Here is a 17,068-nt window from a genome sequence, read left to right on the forward strand (position 1 = left end):
GTGTGAGCACGGGCCTTACGGTGCGCACGCGCGCTGGTGACGTCGCAATGTTTTGCTGGAAATGCGCGCACACGTGAGTGCTGTTTTTTTCATTGCTGGAGTAAAATTAATTCAGTTCACAGTTCACACCTGCGAGGGTCTCCCTGTGAGGGGTACCAGCAGATGTCTAAATAGACCGCCGTGTGCTGTCAGCCAGTCCTGGTCCGTTTCTGTCCTGCTGTGGAGCCGCTGGACGCTGTGAGTTCAAATGGAGATGTTTATGTGTGGGTTAGCATACGATTTCAGTTAGCTTTAGCACGTAGCCTCATCTCACCTCTGTGAGGCATAAACTCTCACCTGATTTACAACAGCACGTTCAGATGAAGTTATACTAATAAAATAATATTAAATACGAAAAAATGGTTTCTGTTTCCCGTCTATAGTAATACACAGGTGTAGTGCCCATCAAACCCAGGTAGACCTCTTCTAAAACATTTTATTTTTATGTATCTATATTATCTCGTTATTACATTTTAGAAAGACCTTTTCTTTTTAAGAAGCCACTGAAAAGGTTATGATGTCCAAAAAGATTGAGAAACCAGAATTTCACTGTGTATTGTTTTTTTTTGTTTTTTTATTTGTCATTAAGGTTCAGTGTATTTCTGTGATTTCTTTGGAAGATCTTTTTGGTTAATACTTTTTAAAAGTAACATTCTCAACAAATGGCAATGTACAGTGGTCAGCCTTTAAGCTACAATACAGATAAAGACATGGACAAAAATAGTCTCATATTAAAGGACTAGTCCAACCGAAAATGACATTTCTGTTATGATTCACTTGTCCTCATGTCGTTTAAACCCCATATCAGCTTTTTTCTTCTGTTAAACATAAAAGTATATGTTTTGAAGAATGTTGGTAACCAAACTGTTTCCATTACCATTGATTTTCATTAATGGACAAAAAAATACAATGAAATTCGAAGGGAACCGAAACTTAAAAATCAAACTCAAAATATCCTCTGAGCTGGTCACTGATTAATTGTGTCCTATAGAAATCATCATCCTGCAGTGCCTGAGGTTTTGTCGCTCCACCCCACCCCCTGTCATCATGGCACCCAAGGACATCATGACCAATTCACATGCCAAATCGATCTTGAATGCCATGAACGCCCTGAGAAAAAGCAACACGCTGTGCGATATCACTCTGAGGGTGGAGGGCACAGATTTCCCGGCCCACCGCATCGTGTTGGCAGCCTGCAGTGATTATTTCTGTGCCATGTTCACCAGTGAGGTAACAAATACTTTCTATATGCACACTCATCACTCACATTTTATAATGTGGTTTTAACTGGAGTAGTCTGTTCACCAATTACGTCTAAAAAGGCTCTCATTGTATTAAAATAATAATAATAAAAAAATGGGGGGGGGGGGGGCTCTTCACATGCTAGTTAGCAGCTTTAACGTTTTGAGCTGTAGAGCTTGTTTAGAGTTAAAGTTCAAATCTTGCTCCTGATTGTGCTACTCCAGCTTTTAATAATTTCTTGTCCTCTCTTCTAATCCATATCACTTTAATTGGCACAAAGGTTAAAAAAATATCTAACTTTGTTGCAGTTCTGCTCCTTTACAGCAGGAGGTGCAGACAGTCTCTTTTATTCTCAGACTTGCTGAAGCTGGTTCAGTCATTACACAACACATGCTGTCAAGCTAGATGCAGACTAAATTATGAATATGTTGTCACTCATCTCTTATGGTACAGTGTAAGAAAAATTGTGTTATAGGAATATATATATATATATATATATATATATGTATGTGTGTGTTTTGAAGTCGTGGCCTAGTGGTTAGAGAGTATGACTCCTAACCCTAAGGTTGTGGATTCGAATCTCGGGCCCCGGGTACCTTAAGGTACCGAGCCCCCAACTGCTCCCCGGGCGCCGCAGCATAAATGACTGCCACTGCTCCGGGTGTGTGTTAACAGTATGTGTGTGTTCACTGCTGTGTGTGTGCACTTGGATGGGTTAAACGCAGAGCACGAATTCTGAGTATGGGTCACCGTACTTGGCTGAATGTCACGTCACACTTATATTATATAATGATAACAGTAGTGGTTTCTAATAGATTCCTGCAGAAAATTAGCTTTGTGACAATCAAAAGTTTATTATTCCTAAAACTAGAATACACTACATGACTTTCAAAATCTGAACCGATTTTACACAATATAAAAACAATATCAGTTCTTAAAATTTCAAACTTGTCCTATGTGTCACGGTGCAGAGAGACGGCGCCGTGGAAAGAACGAGGTCAGGGTCCAAGATACAGGGAAGAATAACTTTAATAAGAATGAAACGAAAAGGCGAACACGGCAAAAACAAAATAGAAACGAATCACCGAAATGCAAGAACTAGAGACACGTAATGACAACAAACATTAGCAAATAACATTAATTCAGGCAGGCAGAGAGGTGGGAGTGTGGAGAATATATACAAGTGAACAAATGGGGAACAGCTGTGTGTGTGAGTATGTGACAGGTGTGTCGAACTAGTGACCAGGTGTGAGTGTAAGTGTGTGAGTGGGTGACACAGCTGAGCGGAGTGAAGGTAATGAGACCGGGAGAACGCCCTCTGGTGGTGAGAGGGAGGAATACCAGTTCCGGACTCATGACACTATAAGCCCTTTCACACATACAGACTTTTCCGGAAAATTACTGGTAAATTGCCATAAAGAGATCATGTGTGAACAGGATCTTTTCAAAAATACCGGTAAATTCGTTCCGGCAATTTACCGGTATAGCCTCTTTCACACAGTAATACCAGTAAATTGCCGTAAAATTACCGGAACGACTTTACCGGTAAATTCAAAAATGCGCTGTTCACACAGTCAACGACATTGTCTTTTTTCCGGAAAAGCACCATTCACACATCCATTCCAAAATACCGGTAAATTCTGTGACGTCATTAACCTCTAAACAGCTGCGCTTGTATTTTTAAACATGGAGGGTAATACGTGTTCAGTTTTCTGTTGGTTTCATTTTTGTTTCAAACTTTAGTATTCATGCAACTGCTTTTGTTACAGAGACATTGTAATAGACGACTGGTTTAAATAATTATACTCTCCATTAATAAAACACCCGATGCTGTCGGGAGCTGACCAATTTAGTGAAAATCGGCTTGAAAGGATTAATAGCAAAATGAAGTTGCGATTGTAAATTGCAGTCTGTAAGATGCACATTGCAGAAAAGGCGCGTTCCCAAATGTAGCCTATGCTGATCCAAATTCATATCAAATAGTCTATCAGCGCAGATAAACAGTTATACGGTTTAATTAAGTTCAAAAGATGTTGCAAAGCACCGGAAAAAGTAATTACCGTGAATGTGACAGAGGGAAATAGTAAAAAGATTTTTGAATTATTTATACTAATAAACTAGTGTTTTCTGAGTCTGTGTCCCAAGGATGAAGTTGCCTGACTCATCATCTCCTCGTTAGACACGCCTTCTATATGGATTATGATTGTATTGAGATTTTTTTTTCGTTAAGTAGTAATTTAAAGCTTTCTATAGATATATTTATCATGTCTTTGAGGCATGTATTCGCTGTGTTTCGGTTTATTTTTGTAAGCTCTCCTGTTCAAGACGAGACGACAGAAAGCACGTTTTTTTTTTTTTTTTTATATATTTCTTTATTTTATATTATGATCGCGCTGGCACCTATATGTCCCAAAAAAGCGTGCTTGTACATCTTGCACTCTCCGCACAAAATATTGGATATAGCGCACATGTATCTGGGTTTAACGTTAAAACATCGTTACATGCTTGAACTGTTTTATATCTTTAGATTTTATTTTAGACAATTCGTGATGATTTGAGATGGCTAAACTGAATAAACATAGGCTATGTAAACTCTCTCTCTGTGCTGGCTGCTTTAAAAACAAAACTTATAAGCCTGTTTAACGATCAAAAACTGCTCCAAACATACAAAACTGAAACAGTAGTAAGCTGTTTTGGGAGAATTGGGAAAAAACTAAAATAAGTTGTAAAAAGTCATAATAGGAACAAGAAATACTTTCACTACTACTTTGTTTGTGATGGTCGTTTATTTTTTAGATATTAAGACAATGTTTTCAGTTTATTGATGACGTGACTTTGTCCTGTGAATGCATTGCTCTCGGAGACAGTTAACGTTAAAGTAGTGATGTGTCGTTACTGAACGAATCGTTCTTTTTGAACAAATGTTCTAGGTGAACGAATCGTTCTCGTTCACGTAATCCACTGACTCGTACTTCTCTTTCAGTGAAGTTCCTCCCTTCACAGCAGCGCGGCGCTATAAGCAGCGCATGCGCAGCTCAGTGAACCGGGTAACAACCATTTCATCCTGTCAAAGAATTACTCAACCTCGAGCCAATAGCCTTCGAGTATGAGATGTGACAGAGTATGTGATTTGTTGAATGTAGTGAACGAATACGCCCTTAATGAACGAGTTTCATATGAGTCTTAACTAGATCTGAAGATCTTATCGTTCGTGTACGAAATGACTGAACTGATACACATGTCGTTCGTGAATGAGTTGAATGAGCTGATACATCTCGTTCGTGAATGCAATGACTGAACTGATACACATGTCGTTCGTGAATGAGTTGAATGAGCTGATACATGTCGTTCGTGAATGAAATGACTGAACTGATACACATGTCGTTCGTGAATGAGTTGAATGAGCTGATACATGTCGTTCGTGAATGAAATGAACTGGCACATAGCTTATCTCGTTCTTGAACTAAATGAATGAGAGTAAACCGGGTTAGTCTGCCATTTAGCATGTCAATCTCACAAAAATGCAAAGCGCAGTTAAGTAGCCTACTGTACTGTGCACATACGCTTGTTTTGATATTTAGCAACTCCACGTGTAATCCCCGATTTATGAATGTGAATATATAATATACAAACTGTCTGACCAAACAATTAAAATGCTAATTAGGCAAGAAAACCTTGTGCTTTGTTCATCTGAAAAACTTAATTAGACTTTATATATTGAATGTGATTATACACACATTTTAATAAAGCCAGATCAGTTTTTGTAACAAGTGAATACGTTCGTTGACTTAAGACATAACACATAATACACTCTTTTTTTGCCATCTGCTGGCTTATTTTGTGTAATACGAAGAAATGGTCACTGAACGAATCGGTGAACGATTCTGAACGAATCATTTTGGTGAACGACCTGAAAATGAACGAATCTCTAAAAAGAATCATAATTTCCACCACTACATTAACAGTTATTTTATCATACGTTACTGCATCACTAACAGTTTCTCTCAGATGACGATAAATTTATTCATCCGACCGGATAAGGAGAAACGCTTTAATTTCACTGTCGCTTCAGTTGGATGACAATTATTTTATTTTCTTAAACAGTGCGTGAATGCGTCACATTGTTATGATTGGCCCGGAGTAGACGTCTTACGTCACCGCGTTCTGAGCTCGTACGTGCTCATACCGGTAATTTTCCTTCTGCGTTCACACACAGCAGAATTCCGGCAATTTACTGGTAATGTTACAACTTCTCATACCAGTAAATTGCCGGAACGAATTTACCGGTATTTTTTAAATGATCCTATTCACACATGATATCTTTACGGCAATTTACCGGTAATTTTCCGGAAAAGTCTGTATGTGTGAAAGGGCTTTATGAGAAGTTGTAACATTACCAGTAAATTGACGGAATTCTGTTGTGTGTGAACGCAAAAGGGAAATTACCGGTATGAGCACGTACGAGTTCAGAACGCGGTGACGTAAGACGTCTACTCCGGGCCAATCATAACAATGTGACGCATTCACGCACTATTTAATAAAATAAAATAAATGTCATCCATGGATGAAGAAATTTGTCGTCATCTGAGAGAAACTGTTATTGATGCAGTAACGTATGATGAAATAACTGTTAACTGTCTCCGAGAGCAATGCATTCACAGGACAAAGTCAGGTCATCAATAAACGGAATAATAATAAACTGTTTCAATAAACTGAAAACATTGCTTCTTAATATCTAAAAAATAAACGACCATCACAAACGAAGTAGTAGTGGAAGTATTTATTGTTCCTATTATGACTTTTGTCAATCTATTTGGGGATCCTGCTACTCAACAAATCCTGTAGCTCTAAACCAGTGGATCTCAACCCGCGGCACCCCATGCCGAACACAAAAAAACTTATTTTAGTTTTTACATAGGGAAAACCACATAGGGTACAAATGAGAATTCGGAGCAGAGAAGAAGAGTGCTGGACATTCGGCATCAACTTTCGGTTTGCCCCGCAACTCACTTGAGGATGTTCAGCCCGTCTTTTTCCCAATTCTCCCAAAACAGCTTATACTACTGTTTCAGTAATTAAAATAGTTCAGTTTTGTATGTTTGGAGCAGTTTTTGATCGTTAAACAGGCTTATAAGTTTTGTTTTTAAAGCGGCAAGCACGGAGAGAGAGTTTACATAGCCTATGTTTAATCAGTTTAGCCTTCTCAAATCATCACGAATTGTCTAAAATAAAATCTAAAGATATAAAACAGTTCAAGCATGTAACAATGTTTTAACGTTAAACCCGCTATATCGAATATTTTGTGCGGAGAGTGCAAGATAAAGCACGCTTTTTTGGGACATATAGGTGCCAGCGCGATCATAATATAAAATAAAGAAATATAAAATAAAGAAAACAAACATGCTTTATGCCGTCTCGTCTTGAACAGGAGAGCTTACAAAAATAAACCGAAACTCAGCGAATACATGCCTCACTGACATGATAAATATATCTATAGAAAGCTTTAAATTACTACTTAACGAAAAAAAAAATCTCAATACAATCATAATCCGTATAGAAGGCGCGTCTGAGGAGATGACGAGTCAGGCAACTTCATTCTTAGGGACACAGACTCAGAAAACACTAGTTTATTAGTAATTAATTCAAATATATTTTTACTATTTCCCTCTGTCACATTCACGGTAATTACTTTTTCCGGTGCTTTGTGACATCTTTTGAACTCAATTTGAACGCAGAACTGTTTATCTGCGCTGATAGACTATTTGATATGAATTTGGATCAGCATAGGCTACATTTGTGAACGCACCTTTTCTGCAATGTGCATCTTACAGACTGCAATTTACAATCGCAACTTCATTTTGCTATTAATCCTTTCAAGACTATTTTTTACTAAATTGGTCAGCTCCCGACAGCATCGGGTGTTTTATTAATGGAGAGTAAAATTATTTAAACCAGTCGTCTATTACGATGTCTCTGTAACAAAAGCAGTTGCATGAATTCTAAAGTTTGAAAAAAAAAATAAACCATCAACAGAGATACTGATCACATATTACCCTCCATGTTTAAAAATACAAGCACAGCTGTTTAGAGGTTATTGACGTCACAGAATTTACCGGTATTTTGGAATGGATGTGTGAATGGTGCTTTTCCGGAAAAAAGACAATGTCGTTGACTGTGTGAACAGCGCATTTTTGAATTTAGCGGTAAAGTCGTTCTGGTAATTTTATGGCAATTTACTGGTATTACTGTGTGAAAGAGGCTTATGACTAGATGGAATCATAGTCTTAGCAAAAAAAATCAGAATCCAAATTTGATACAGTCCACTTCTTGTGTACATGCATGTTTTACATTATACTTCTATTTGAAAATACTATCCTGTAATTACACTTGTAATTAAGTTCTGTAGTTACACTGTTTAACCCTCTACCCCTTAAACCTAACCATACCACCAAACCTGTCCCTAACTTTGCCCGTATCCACCATCAATAGCATCGTAAGTGTTCTGCAAATCAACATGAACACGGTAAGTGCATTGTACCTAACAATTCATTGTTTTATTAAGTAAAAAAAAAGACACCTGATATAAAGTGGGACAGAAACATTTTCCATGAAAGTTTGATTTAGAATAGTTTGCAAAAGTGTGATCACTGAGACCTTGTCAACTAGATGCACCCCAGAGACAGATCCCCTGCGAAGACCTCATCACCTTGACAACAGTCGGAACAAGACCACGGGAACCAGACACATTCTCTGCACAATCTGACCTGCGTTGCAGGCTGGAATCAAACCACACCATGCTGGTGTCGTCTGGTCAGAGGAGAACTGGCTCCCCAACTGAGCCGGTTTCTCCCAAGGTTTTTTTCTCCATTTCTGTCACCGATGGAGATTTGGTTCCTTGCCGCTGTCACCTTTGGCTTGCTTAGTTGGGAACGCTTGACTGATTGCACAGACACTAATGGAAGAGAGCTGAACTGGATGATGACATCACTGAATCATCAGTGAACTGACTTTAGCTGAAAAATTACTCTGTTATTGTTTTCTTTCATTATGACATGACAAACTATTTTCCTGTTTAACACTGTAAAGCTGCTTTGACACAACCTATATTAAGTATTAATAAGTATTCATTATAAAGCACTTTACAAATAAAGGTGACTTGACTTGACAGACTGTAAAAGCAGACTAGTGAGTAGATGAGTTTTTCTGTTTCCATTCATTTAGCCACTTGTTAGCAACTATATTTTTCAAGACAAGGCTTTAAAACATCACAAGGGGGTATTACTGCTGTGTTTTATGGGAGCTGAATAAAATGTGAAAATATCACAAACCTTATTTTAGGACAATGGAACCAGAAGTGCTAAAATGTTAACTCACTTCTGGGTTTTGACCTAAAAAAATATGTCATCCCTGCAGCACATGACAATTTTACAGTTGTGGTATTGGGCAGAAATATGCATTTGTGTTCCATATGGCTTACTTCTGTTCCACTTACTTATCCCTGCTGTGGCTTTTATTTTGTATTCTTAATCTGAAATTAAAGTTCTAGAATGCTGTCATGTGTTTCGTGTCAGTTTTTTTTTTTTTTGCCAAGATAAGGGGGTGGGGGGAAGATTTATTTTAACGTGTCATAATTTTCTTGTTGCTCTATAGCTTGCTGAAAAAGGGAAGTCCTTTGTGGACATTCAGGGCCTCACAGCATCCACCATGGAGATCCTGTTGGATTTTGTTTACACAGAGACGGTGCTGGTTACTGTAGAAAATGTTCAGGAGCTGCTGCCCGCTGCCTGTCTCCTGCAGCTCAAAGGTACAAACACACAAACCAGCTCAGCTCACATTGTTGTTTCTTTGTTATGGGATTCTAATATTACCAAACCCATTTGATTATTTGTTCAACGTTTATAGATTTGTATATACACTCAAAGTAAATAACAAGATCAGCATATCTGAATAAAGCACATGATAAAACCATTTTTACATGTGCTGTATGTGATACATTAACCTTAGCTTATTTCAAATGTGGCATTAAAAAGAAAAAAATCAGCATGATTATAAGGAAATTAACATTAAATGCTTGCTGAGATCCAGGCACGATAAGGACTCACTGAGACTTAATTGTGAAGGAGACAAAAACAAGAACAAACCTGCATGAAATTAAGGGAGCAATTATTGCCACAGACCTGCTTTTAGAGCTCAGTTGCAGAAGATAAAGACTACAGAAGAATCTGGTCTCCACACACACACAAACAAAAAAAATTCTAAGGAAGAATTTAAGGAAGTGAGTAGTTAAGTTTATCTGATAATTAATTTATTTTCTAAAAAAAAAAACTTACTGAAATTGTTTTAATTGTATTGCATCTCCTTCTCCAAATACTGTCCATCAAATTTAGCTAAATCTCCCTCTTTGTAGATGTTTAGAATAAAAAGAAAATGAAACCGAATCACTTTTAAACAGAAACTGGGGAAATATTGAAATGTATTTAAAATAATAAAATTAAAAAATAACATGAATCACATTCAGTGACTTGTCTTTGAAACATAAAGTGATAAAGTGAAAAACCAGTCATGCCCACTTCTCAGGATTATTGTTTCATTTAATAAAAGTATTTCTATTATTATGTGTACAATATAATTATGTAACCACTGTGCAACCGTGATATTGGAATTGGAAGAAAAAACTGTATATGGTTATAAAAAGACTTGCATTGCCTTTAGCCTTTAAAGGAACTGTGTCCTTGTAATCAAATGGAAAACACATCCCAGATACTTTTGAGATCAGTCACTTCTACCAAACTGAGAGTGAACTGACAAGGAGATCAATTGTACGTTGTCTAAATTAGGAGAAACTTATAAAGCATCCACAGATTCCCTTGAACACTCAAACTAGAGGATGTTTTTGACAAAGATTGTGACAAAAAACCCAAAAGCCCCGTGTACAGTCGTGGCCAAAAGTTTTGAGAATTACATAAATATTAGTTTTCAAATAGTTTGCATGACATTTATGCAAAGAGTCAGTATTTGCAGTGTTGGCCCTTCTTTTTCAGGACCTCTGCAATTAGACTGGGCATGATTTCAATCAACTTCTGGGCCAAATCCTGACTGAAAGCAACCCATTCTTTCATAATCACTTCTTGGAGTTTGTCAGAATTAGTGGGTTTTTGTTTGTCCACCCGCCTCTTGAGGATTCTCAATGGGATTAAGATCTGGGGAGTTTCCAGGCCATGGACCCAAAATTTCAACATTCTGGTCCCCGAGCCACTTAGTTATCACTTTTGCCTTATGGCACGGTGCTCCATCGTACTGGAAAATGCATTGTTCTTCACCAAACTGTTGTTGGATTGTTGGAAGAAGTTGCTGTTGGGGGGTGTTTTGGTACCATTCTTTATTCATGGCTGTGTTTTTGGGCAGAATTGTGAGTGAGCCCACTCCCTTGGATGAGAAGCAACCCCACACATGAATGGTGTCAGGATGCTTTACTGTTGGCATGACACAGGACTGATGGTAGCGCTCACCTTTTCTTCTCCGGACAAGCCTTTTTCCAGATGCCCCAAACAATCGGAAAGGGGCTTCATTGGAGAATATGACTTTGCCCCAGTCCTCAGCAGTCCATTCACTATACTTTCTGCAGAAGATCAATCTGTCCCTGATGTTTTTTTTGGAGAGAAGTGGCTTCTTTGCTGCCCTGCTTGACACCAGGCAATCTTCCAAAAGTCTTTACCTCACTGTGTGTGCAGATGCGCTCACACCTGCCTGCTGCCATTCCTGAGCAAGCTCTGCACTGGTGGCTCTCCGATCCCGCAGCTGAATCCTCTTTAGGAGACTATCCTGGCGCTTGCTGGACTTTCTTGGACGCCCTGAAGCCTTCTTTACAAGAATTGAACCTCTTTCCTTGAAGTTCTTGATGATCCTATAAATTGTTGATTTAGGTGCAATCTTAGTAGCCACAATATCCTTGCCTGTGAAGCCATTTTTATGCAACGCAATGATGGCTGCACGCGTTTCTTTGCAGGTCACCATGGTTAACAATGGAAGAACAATGATTTCAAGCATCACCCTCCTTTTAACATGTCAAGTCTGCCATTCTAACCCAATCAGCCTGACATAATGATCTCCAGCCTTGTGCTCGTCAACATTCTCACCTGAGTTAACAAGTCGATTACTGAAATGATCTCAGCGGGTCCTTTAATGACAGCAATGAAATGCAGTGGAAAGGTTTTTTTGGGATCAAGTTAATTTTCATGGCAAAGAAGGATTATGCAATTCATCTGATCACTCTTCATAACATTCTGGAGTATATGCAAATTGCTATTATAAAAACTTAAGCAGCAACTTTTCCCATTTCCAATATTTGTTATTCTCAAAACTTTTGGCCACGACTGTACTTCATCCCGGAAGTAAAACATTTATGTTTGGCACAAACAAAATGGAGCTTGACACTTAGGTGTAGTGTCTTGCCTTCTGACAAGAATGACTTTGGCAGTATCAGGCTTCTGGGTTACTGTGAGCAGAAGGAAATGCAAGTTGCAAGAGCAATATAACTAGCCAAATCCCTCAGGCGAATCCATTTTTGTTAGAGATCAGCAGTAAAGTGAAGACTTGTTTCCCAGCATACTAAATTACCAACTAGAAATAAAGACTGTTCTTGAATCAAAGCAGGTTTTTCTGTCACACATAATATCTGCAATATAAATCATTGAATTAGCTTTTTCATATCTGCTTAATGCATTTTCTTGATTAGTATGCCTGCTGTGGATTTAGATGTAATTCTGCTGTATTTAATGAATATAAACCATTTTGATGTTATTTGTGTGTTTGTTCTCCACAGGTGTGAAGAGAGCTTGCTGTGATTTTCTTAATAGTCAGTTGGATCCATCAAACTGTCTGGGAATCAGAGACTTTGCAGAAACGCACAACTGTCTGGAATTGATGCAGGCGGCTGAACTGTTCTCACAGAAACATTTTGCTGAGGTGGTGCAACAGGAAGAATTTATGCTGCTCAGTCAGAGTGAGGTGGAAAAACTTATCAAGTGTGATGAGATCCAGGTGGGATTGTCTGCATTGACCTTCTCTGCTCTCTTTTAGTCTGAACGAGTCTTGCCTTCAAGCACACCTGGGAACCTCTTACCTCTGAGTCAGGCATTCATTATTGCAAAATTCAAGTCAAAAAACATAACACAGAAGTAGGCTGAACAAAACAAAATGACTAGATTTTAAGCCCAATTGACTACATCTGAATTCAAAATGATGAAAATGATTAATATTTGTCACTTGTTTAAACATGGTTTCAAAACCAAATGTTTTTGTTTACATAAATCGTGGAAGTTGAGCGATTAACCTCACTTGTATTCTGTAAACTGTTCCATCATCACACCTTTAAAATGATTGAAATGAAGCCAGTAATATTAAAATGACTAGCAAAATCATTCATTACCTTTCACTACAGGTATGTTTTCTGCTCACTGGGCTCTATAGAATATAGATACAATATTCTCTTCTGTACCTAGAATGAGTTTTTCACTTTCTAAATACCCTTTGCTTGGCCATTCATGTAATTAAACTTTCCAATCTCTACGTAAAGGGCACAAGTGATACAAAAGATTATTATAGAATATACCCAATAGTTTACACACCTAGTAAGACATTAGTCTGCAAAGTTTGCAGCACATAGGAACCAGTTCAGGCTGGTTTTGAGCAGCGTATTTGGCCGCAGGTTTGAAATGGTATTTCTTTTGTGTTTTTGAGACTTCTAGCCACTTTCCGTAATGATATGAAAAAAGTAAATACGCAAGTGCAGACCTGTAGCCCTGCTTTTTTATCTTGTTTTTTTACACAAACAAAAACATCTGCCTTTTGTGTTGTTAAATTCCTGTCTCTCACAACCGTCCATTTATTCTGAAGGTGTAATTACAACATTTGGACTTAAATTTGTGGTTACCTGGAGAAGTTGCAGATCTAAAACCATGAAAATTAGAAGTTAGTTTTGCTACAGGGGTTTTGTGCCTGAACAAATCTGTGTTATATGTGTAGGTTGACTCCGAGGAGCCTGTGTTCGAGGCAGTTCTGAACTGGGTGAAGCACAACAGAAAAGAGAGAGAGCCGTATCTGGCCGATCTGCTGGAGTATGTGCGCATGCCCCTGCTCACCCCACGATACATCACTGATGTCATTGATATAGAGGTCAGATTCTGCTAATCAAATACATGCTGACTGTATGAATGTACAGGATGCTGCAGTTAGAACCAAAGACATCCTCCTCACCAATGTGTTTATTTTGTTTACATTATTGCATGATATTTGGTTTGAGTGTCGCGTCTACATTTTAGCCATTGATACACTGCAGTCTGCCATGTCGAGATTTGGTGGACGAAGCAAAGAAGTTTCACCTCCGGCCAGAGTTACGCAGCGAGATGCAGAGTCCTCGAACCCAAGCAAGACTCGGTCTGATGCCTCTGTGTGTTTTCAGTATTTAGGCTTGAAATCATTCAGTCTAACTGATTTCTCAGTATATATTAATCATTTTGACATTTCACTCTTTGGCTGAATAAGTCTTGCATGTTTTAACATGTTCGTTGATCTACTTGTGAAGCCTCGTACAACTATTTTTTTGACACTGGATTGGGTTTTAGGTGCCAAAGAGGTTCTCTTGGTAATTGGAGGATTTGGCAGCCAACAATCACCCATTGATGTTGTTGAGAAGTATGATCCCAAAACCAGAGAGTGGAGCTTTCTTCCTGTAAGTTATGTTGCCCATTTATTTAAAAACATTTGTGCAATGTCAGTGGGCAACCATGCCACTGAAGCAAACATCATGTCTTTAGTATTAAAACATGTTAGTGTAATGCTGCATGAATTTTGAAGGTAATTTGACCAGCAGGTGGTGTTTATTTCTCTCAAAATATATTTATGTACCAGAACATTGCAAGGAAACGGCGCTACGTTGCCACTGTTGCCCTGAATGATCGTGTCTATGTTATCGGTGGGTACGATGGCCGATCACGGTTGAGTTCAGTTGAGTGTTTGGACTACACAGCAGATGAAGATGGAGTCTGGTACTCTGTCGCCACAATGAATGTACGCAGAGGCCTTGCAGGAGCTACAACCCTTGGAGGTACCTGTTCTGTATGATGGCATGATGCTTGATTTCGCACATTCGTTGAGTTCTAGTAGGCTCTTTTGGATTCTGGATCAAGGTGGGTTGTGTTTTTGAAGACTTTCAGGCACATGAGCATTGAACAAAACAGTACAGTTCACATAAGACTGAAACTGAATCTGCCAACCAAACGAGTTCAGTGAGTCTGAATTATGTGGGTTCGGTGGATGTACAGCAGGATGATTTTCTTCAAACAATGTTCTTTGGCTACTTTTCCTGAAGTGCTTCTCTTTTGCAAGTCAGTTGAGTAAACCAGCTTTGTGTCAATCAAAATGTTGGTATTTTCAGAACTAGTCAGGCATAAATTTTTCCTTTCACAGATATGATCTACGTTGCGGGGGGATTTGATGGTAGTAGACGTCACACCAGCATGGAGCGGTATGACCCCAATATTGACCAGTGGAGCATGCTGGGAGATATGCAGACTGCGAGGGAGGGGGCAGGACTTGTTGTAGCCAGTGGACTCATTTACTGTTTGGGTAACGTTTTGTTTGTTGTAGAAGGTAAATGAGTATGAGTCAATGTTTGTGGTGATTTCTTTTGGTCTTCTTGTGATACAATTGCTCATAACTAGCATTCATAATGGCAGGAATTCCGAAGGCTTGGCACAGGCATGTTCAGATAGACATACAGCTTTTCAGACATGGTAAACAATGTGTTGTGTTGTGTTGTGTTGTGAATGTAGGTGGTTATGATGGTCTGAACATCTTGAATTCTGTAGAGCGGTATGACCCTCACACGGGACATTGGACCAGTGTCACTCCCATGGCCAAAAAACGCTCCGGTACACTCGCATGAGAATCCTTTTTAACATGCTAATAAATATTATAATATTCTATACACTACCATTCAGAAGTTTGGGGTCTGTAAGATTTATGTTTTTGAAACTGGTCTCTTTTGCATACCAAGACTGCAGTTATTTGATGTAAAAGTAATATTATGAAATATTGTATGGATTATTTGCTTAATGTAAACTTAATCCTTTTAATCATAAATTAGTCTGAGGTCAAACAATAATTTGACTGCTGCTACAAACCGTGACTGTTTTCATCTACAGGGGCTGGTGTGGCTTTGCTGAATGATCACATATATGTTGTCGGAGGGTTTGACGGCACGGCCCACCTGTCTTCTGTAGAGGTGTACAACATCCGCACAGACTATTGGACCACTGTGGCCAATATGACCACACCACGCTGCTACGTTGGAGCCACAATCCTGAGGGGCCGCCTTTATGCCATTGCAGGGTAAGATGTCAATATAGCATGGTAGACTCTTCTATATTGAGCCTTTGTTACCACAAGAAAATAAATGAATGACTTAATATTGTTATGATATTCCATTTGTGTTCTTTCTGCAGATATGATGGGAACTCACTGCTCAGTAGTATTGAATGTTATGACCCTGTGATTGACAGCTGGGAGGTGGTGACTTCAATGGCAACACAACGCTGTGATGCAGGAGTTTGTGTGCTCAGAGAAAAATGAGAAGAGAATCGGTTCTGACAGAGGGGCTTTTTACATCTGAATGCTGGAATCTGTGCTTCAATGATCATAGGATCATCAGATCCCATTACCAGCCTTTTATGACTCTCTCCCATTTTTGGATTTTAATTTTGTTGCCATTTGAGATCTCAGTCCTTGATTTCCCTTGATGGGGGAAAAAAACACTAACTTTTATGATACAGTCAACATGAGTGTTTGCCAAGTTTTTGTCCTCTACATACAGACTCTGTGATCTTTGGTTCCCTTTGAGATTGACTCAGTTGGATCCCTTAAAGTGCAATATAATAATCTACTGGTGTCAGAATGTCTCGGAGAAGAGACAAGTATGTGTATGCCTTACTGCCCAAGTTACTGAATCCTTCCTGAAGAAGTTAACATTGCCAGATTCATCAGGATGTGACAACAGAGGTGCTTTGTGTAATTTGTGTCAATTCTGTCTTTGACATCCGTCAAGACATAGTCATCATCATCTCTGGTTTGCTGGGGCTCCTCTCATTGACAACCCTTTATCTACATGCCTAAGGCGCCAGGGATTTTTCCATCATCATGTACAGAACCATCAGAAATCATGAAGCCAGTGTGCTGGTGTTTTACATGTTTAATGGTGTGAATCCAAATGCACGGGTGAATTTAGCTGTGCTCTCTCAGTGAAACTGTCTCATTGAATACTGGTAACCAACCCATTAATTTGAATGAAAAATGACTTGCATGGTGGTTGTTCTGCAGTATATCATTGATGTGGTATGCTATTTTAATAGTGCACCTCCATGATAAAGACAATAAAGGAAAAGTCTGTTCATCATGTAACACGACTGAGGTTTCACATCATCAATGTACAAACGCGATTTCAAAAAAGTTGGGACACTGTACAAATTGTGAGGAAAAAAAACAATCGAATAATTTACAAATCTCATCAACTTATATTTTATTCACAATAGAATACAGATAACATATCAAATGTTGAAAGTGTGACATTTTGAAATGTCATACCAAATATTGCATCACTTTGGATTTCATGAGAGCTACACATTTCAAAAAAGTTTGGTAGCAATAAGAGGCCAGAAAAGTTACATATACATATAAGGAACAGCTGGAGGACCAATTTGCAATGTATTAGGTCAATTGGGAACATGATTGG

The 17,068-nt window shown here is 38.6% G+C and overlaps 1 protein-coding gene across 3 annotated transcripts; it reads left to right on the forward strand.

Annotated features, from left to right (window-relative positions):
• Positions 1-145: 145 nt before the first annotated feature.
• LOC132114498 (kelch-like protein 12) lies at positions 146-16,742 on the forward strand. 3 transcript variants are annotated; one of them, XM_059522641.1, is made up of 12 exons: positions 146-237; positions 1,031-1,269; positions 8,932-9,085; positions 12,104-12,321; positions 13,306-13,455; positions 13,602-13,716; positions 13,905-14,011; positions 14,191-14,386; positions 14,749-14,907; positions 15,114-15,212; positions 15,486-15,672; positions 15,786-16,742. In XM_059522641.1, exons 2-12 carry the CDS (start codon positions 1,087-1,089, stop codon positions 15,910-15,912), a joined length of 1,695 nt encoding a protein of 564 aa, XP_059378624.1. In that variant the 5' UTR covers positions 146-237; positions 1,031-1,086; the 3' UTR covers positions 15,913-16,742. The 3 variants fall into 3 exon arrangements, with proteins under 3 accessions (XP_059378624.1, XP_059378626.1, XP_059378625.1); XM_059522643.1 differs by having other exon boundaries at positions 15,150-15,212; XM_059522642.1 differs by having other exon boundaries at positions 208-237; positions 1,048-1,269.
• Positions 16,743-17,068: the final 326 nt, after the last annotated feature.

The sequence above is a fragment of the Carassius carassius genome, chromosome 34 (assembly GCF_963082965.1).
Source record: "Carassius carassius chromosome 34, fCarCar2.1, whole genome shotgun sequence".
Taxonomy (NCBI): Eukaryota; Metazoa; Chordata; class Actinopteri; order Cypriniformes; family Cyprinidae; genus Carassius; species Carassius carassius.

What these genes read in the sequence shown, in the direction of transcription:
- LOC132114498 (XM_059522641.1), top strand. Translation starts at nt 1,087, where the DNA reads ATGGCACCCAAGGACATCATGACCAATTCACATGCCAAATCGATCTTG. An exon ending in CTGTCTCCTGCAGCTCAAAG is followed by an intron (nt 9,086 to 12,103) that starts GTACAAACACAC and finishes TGTTCTCCACAG; the next exon opens with GTGTGAAGAGAGCTTGCTGT. An exon ending in TCGAACCCAAGCAAGACTCG is followed by an intron (nt 13,717 to 13,904) that starts GTCTGATGCCTC and finishes ATTGGGTTTTAG; the next exon opens with GTGCCAAAGAGGTTCTCTTG.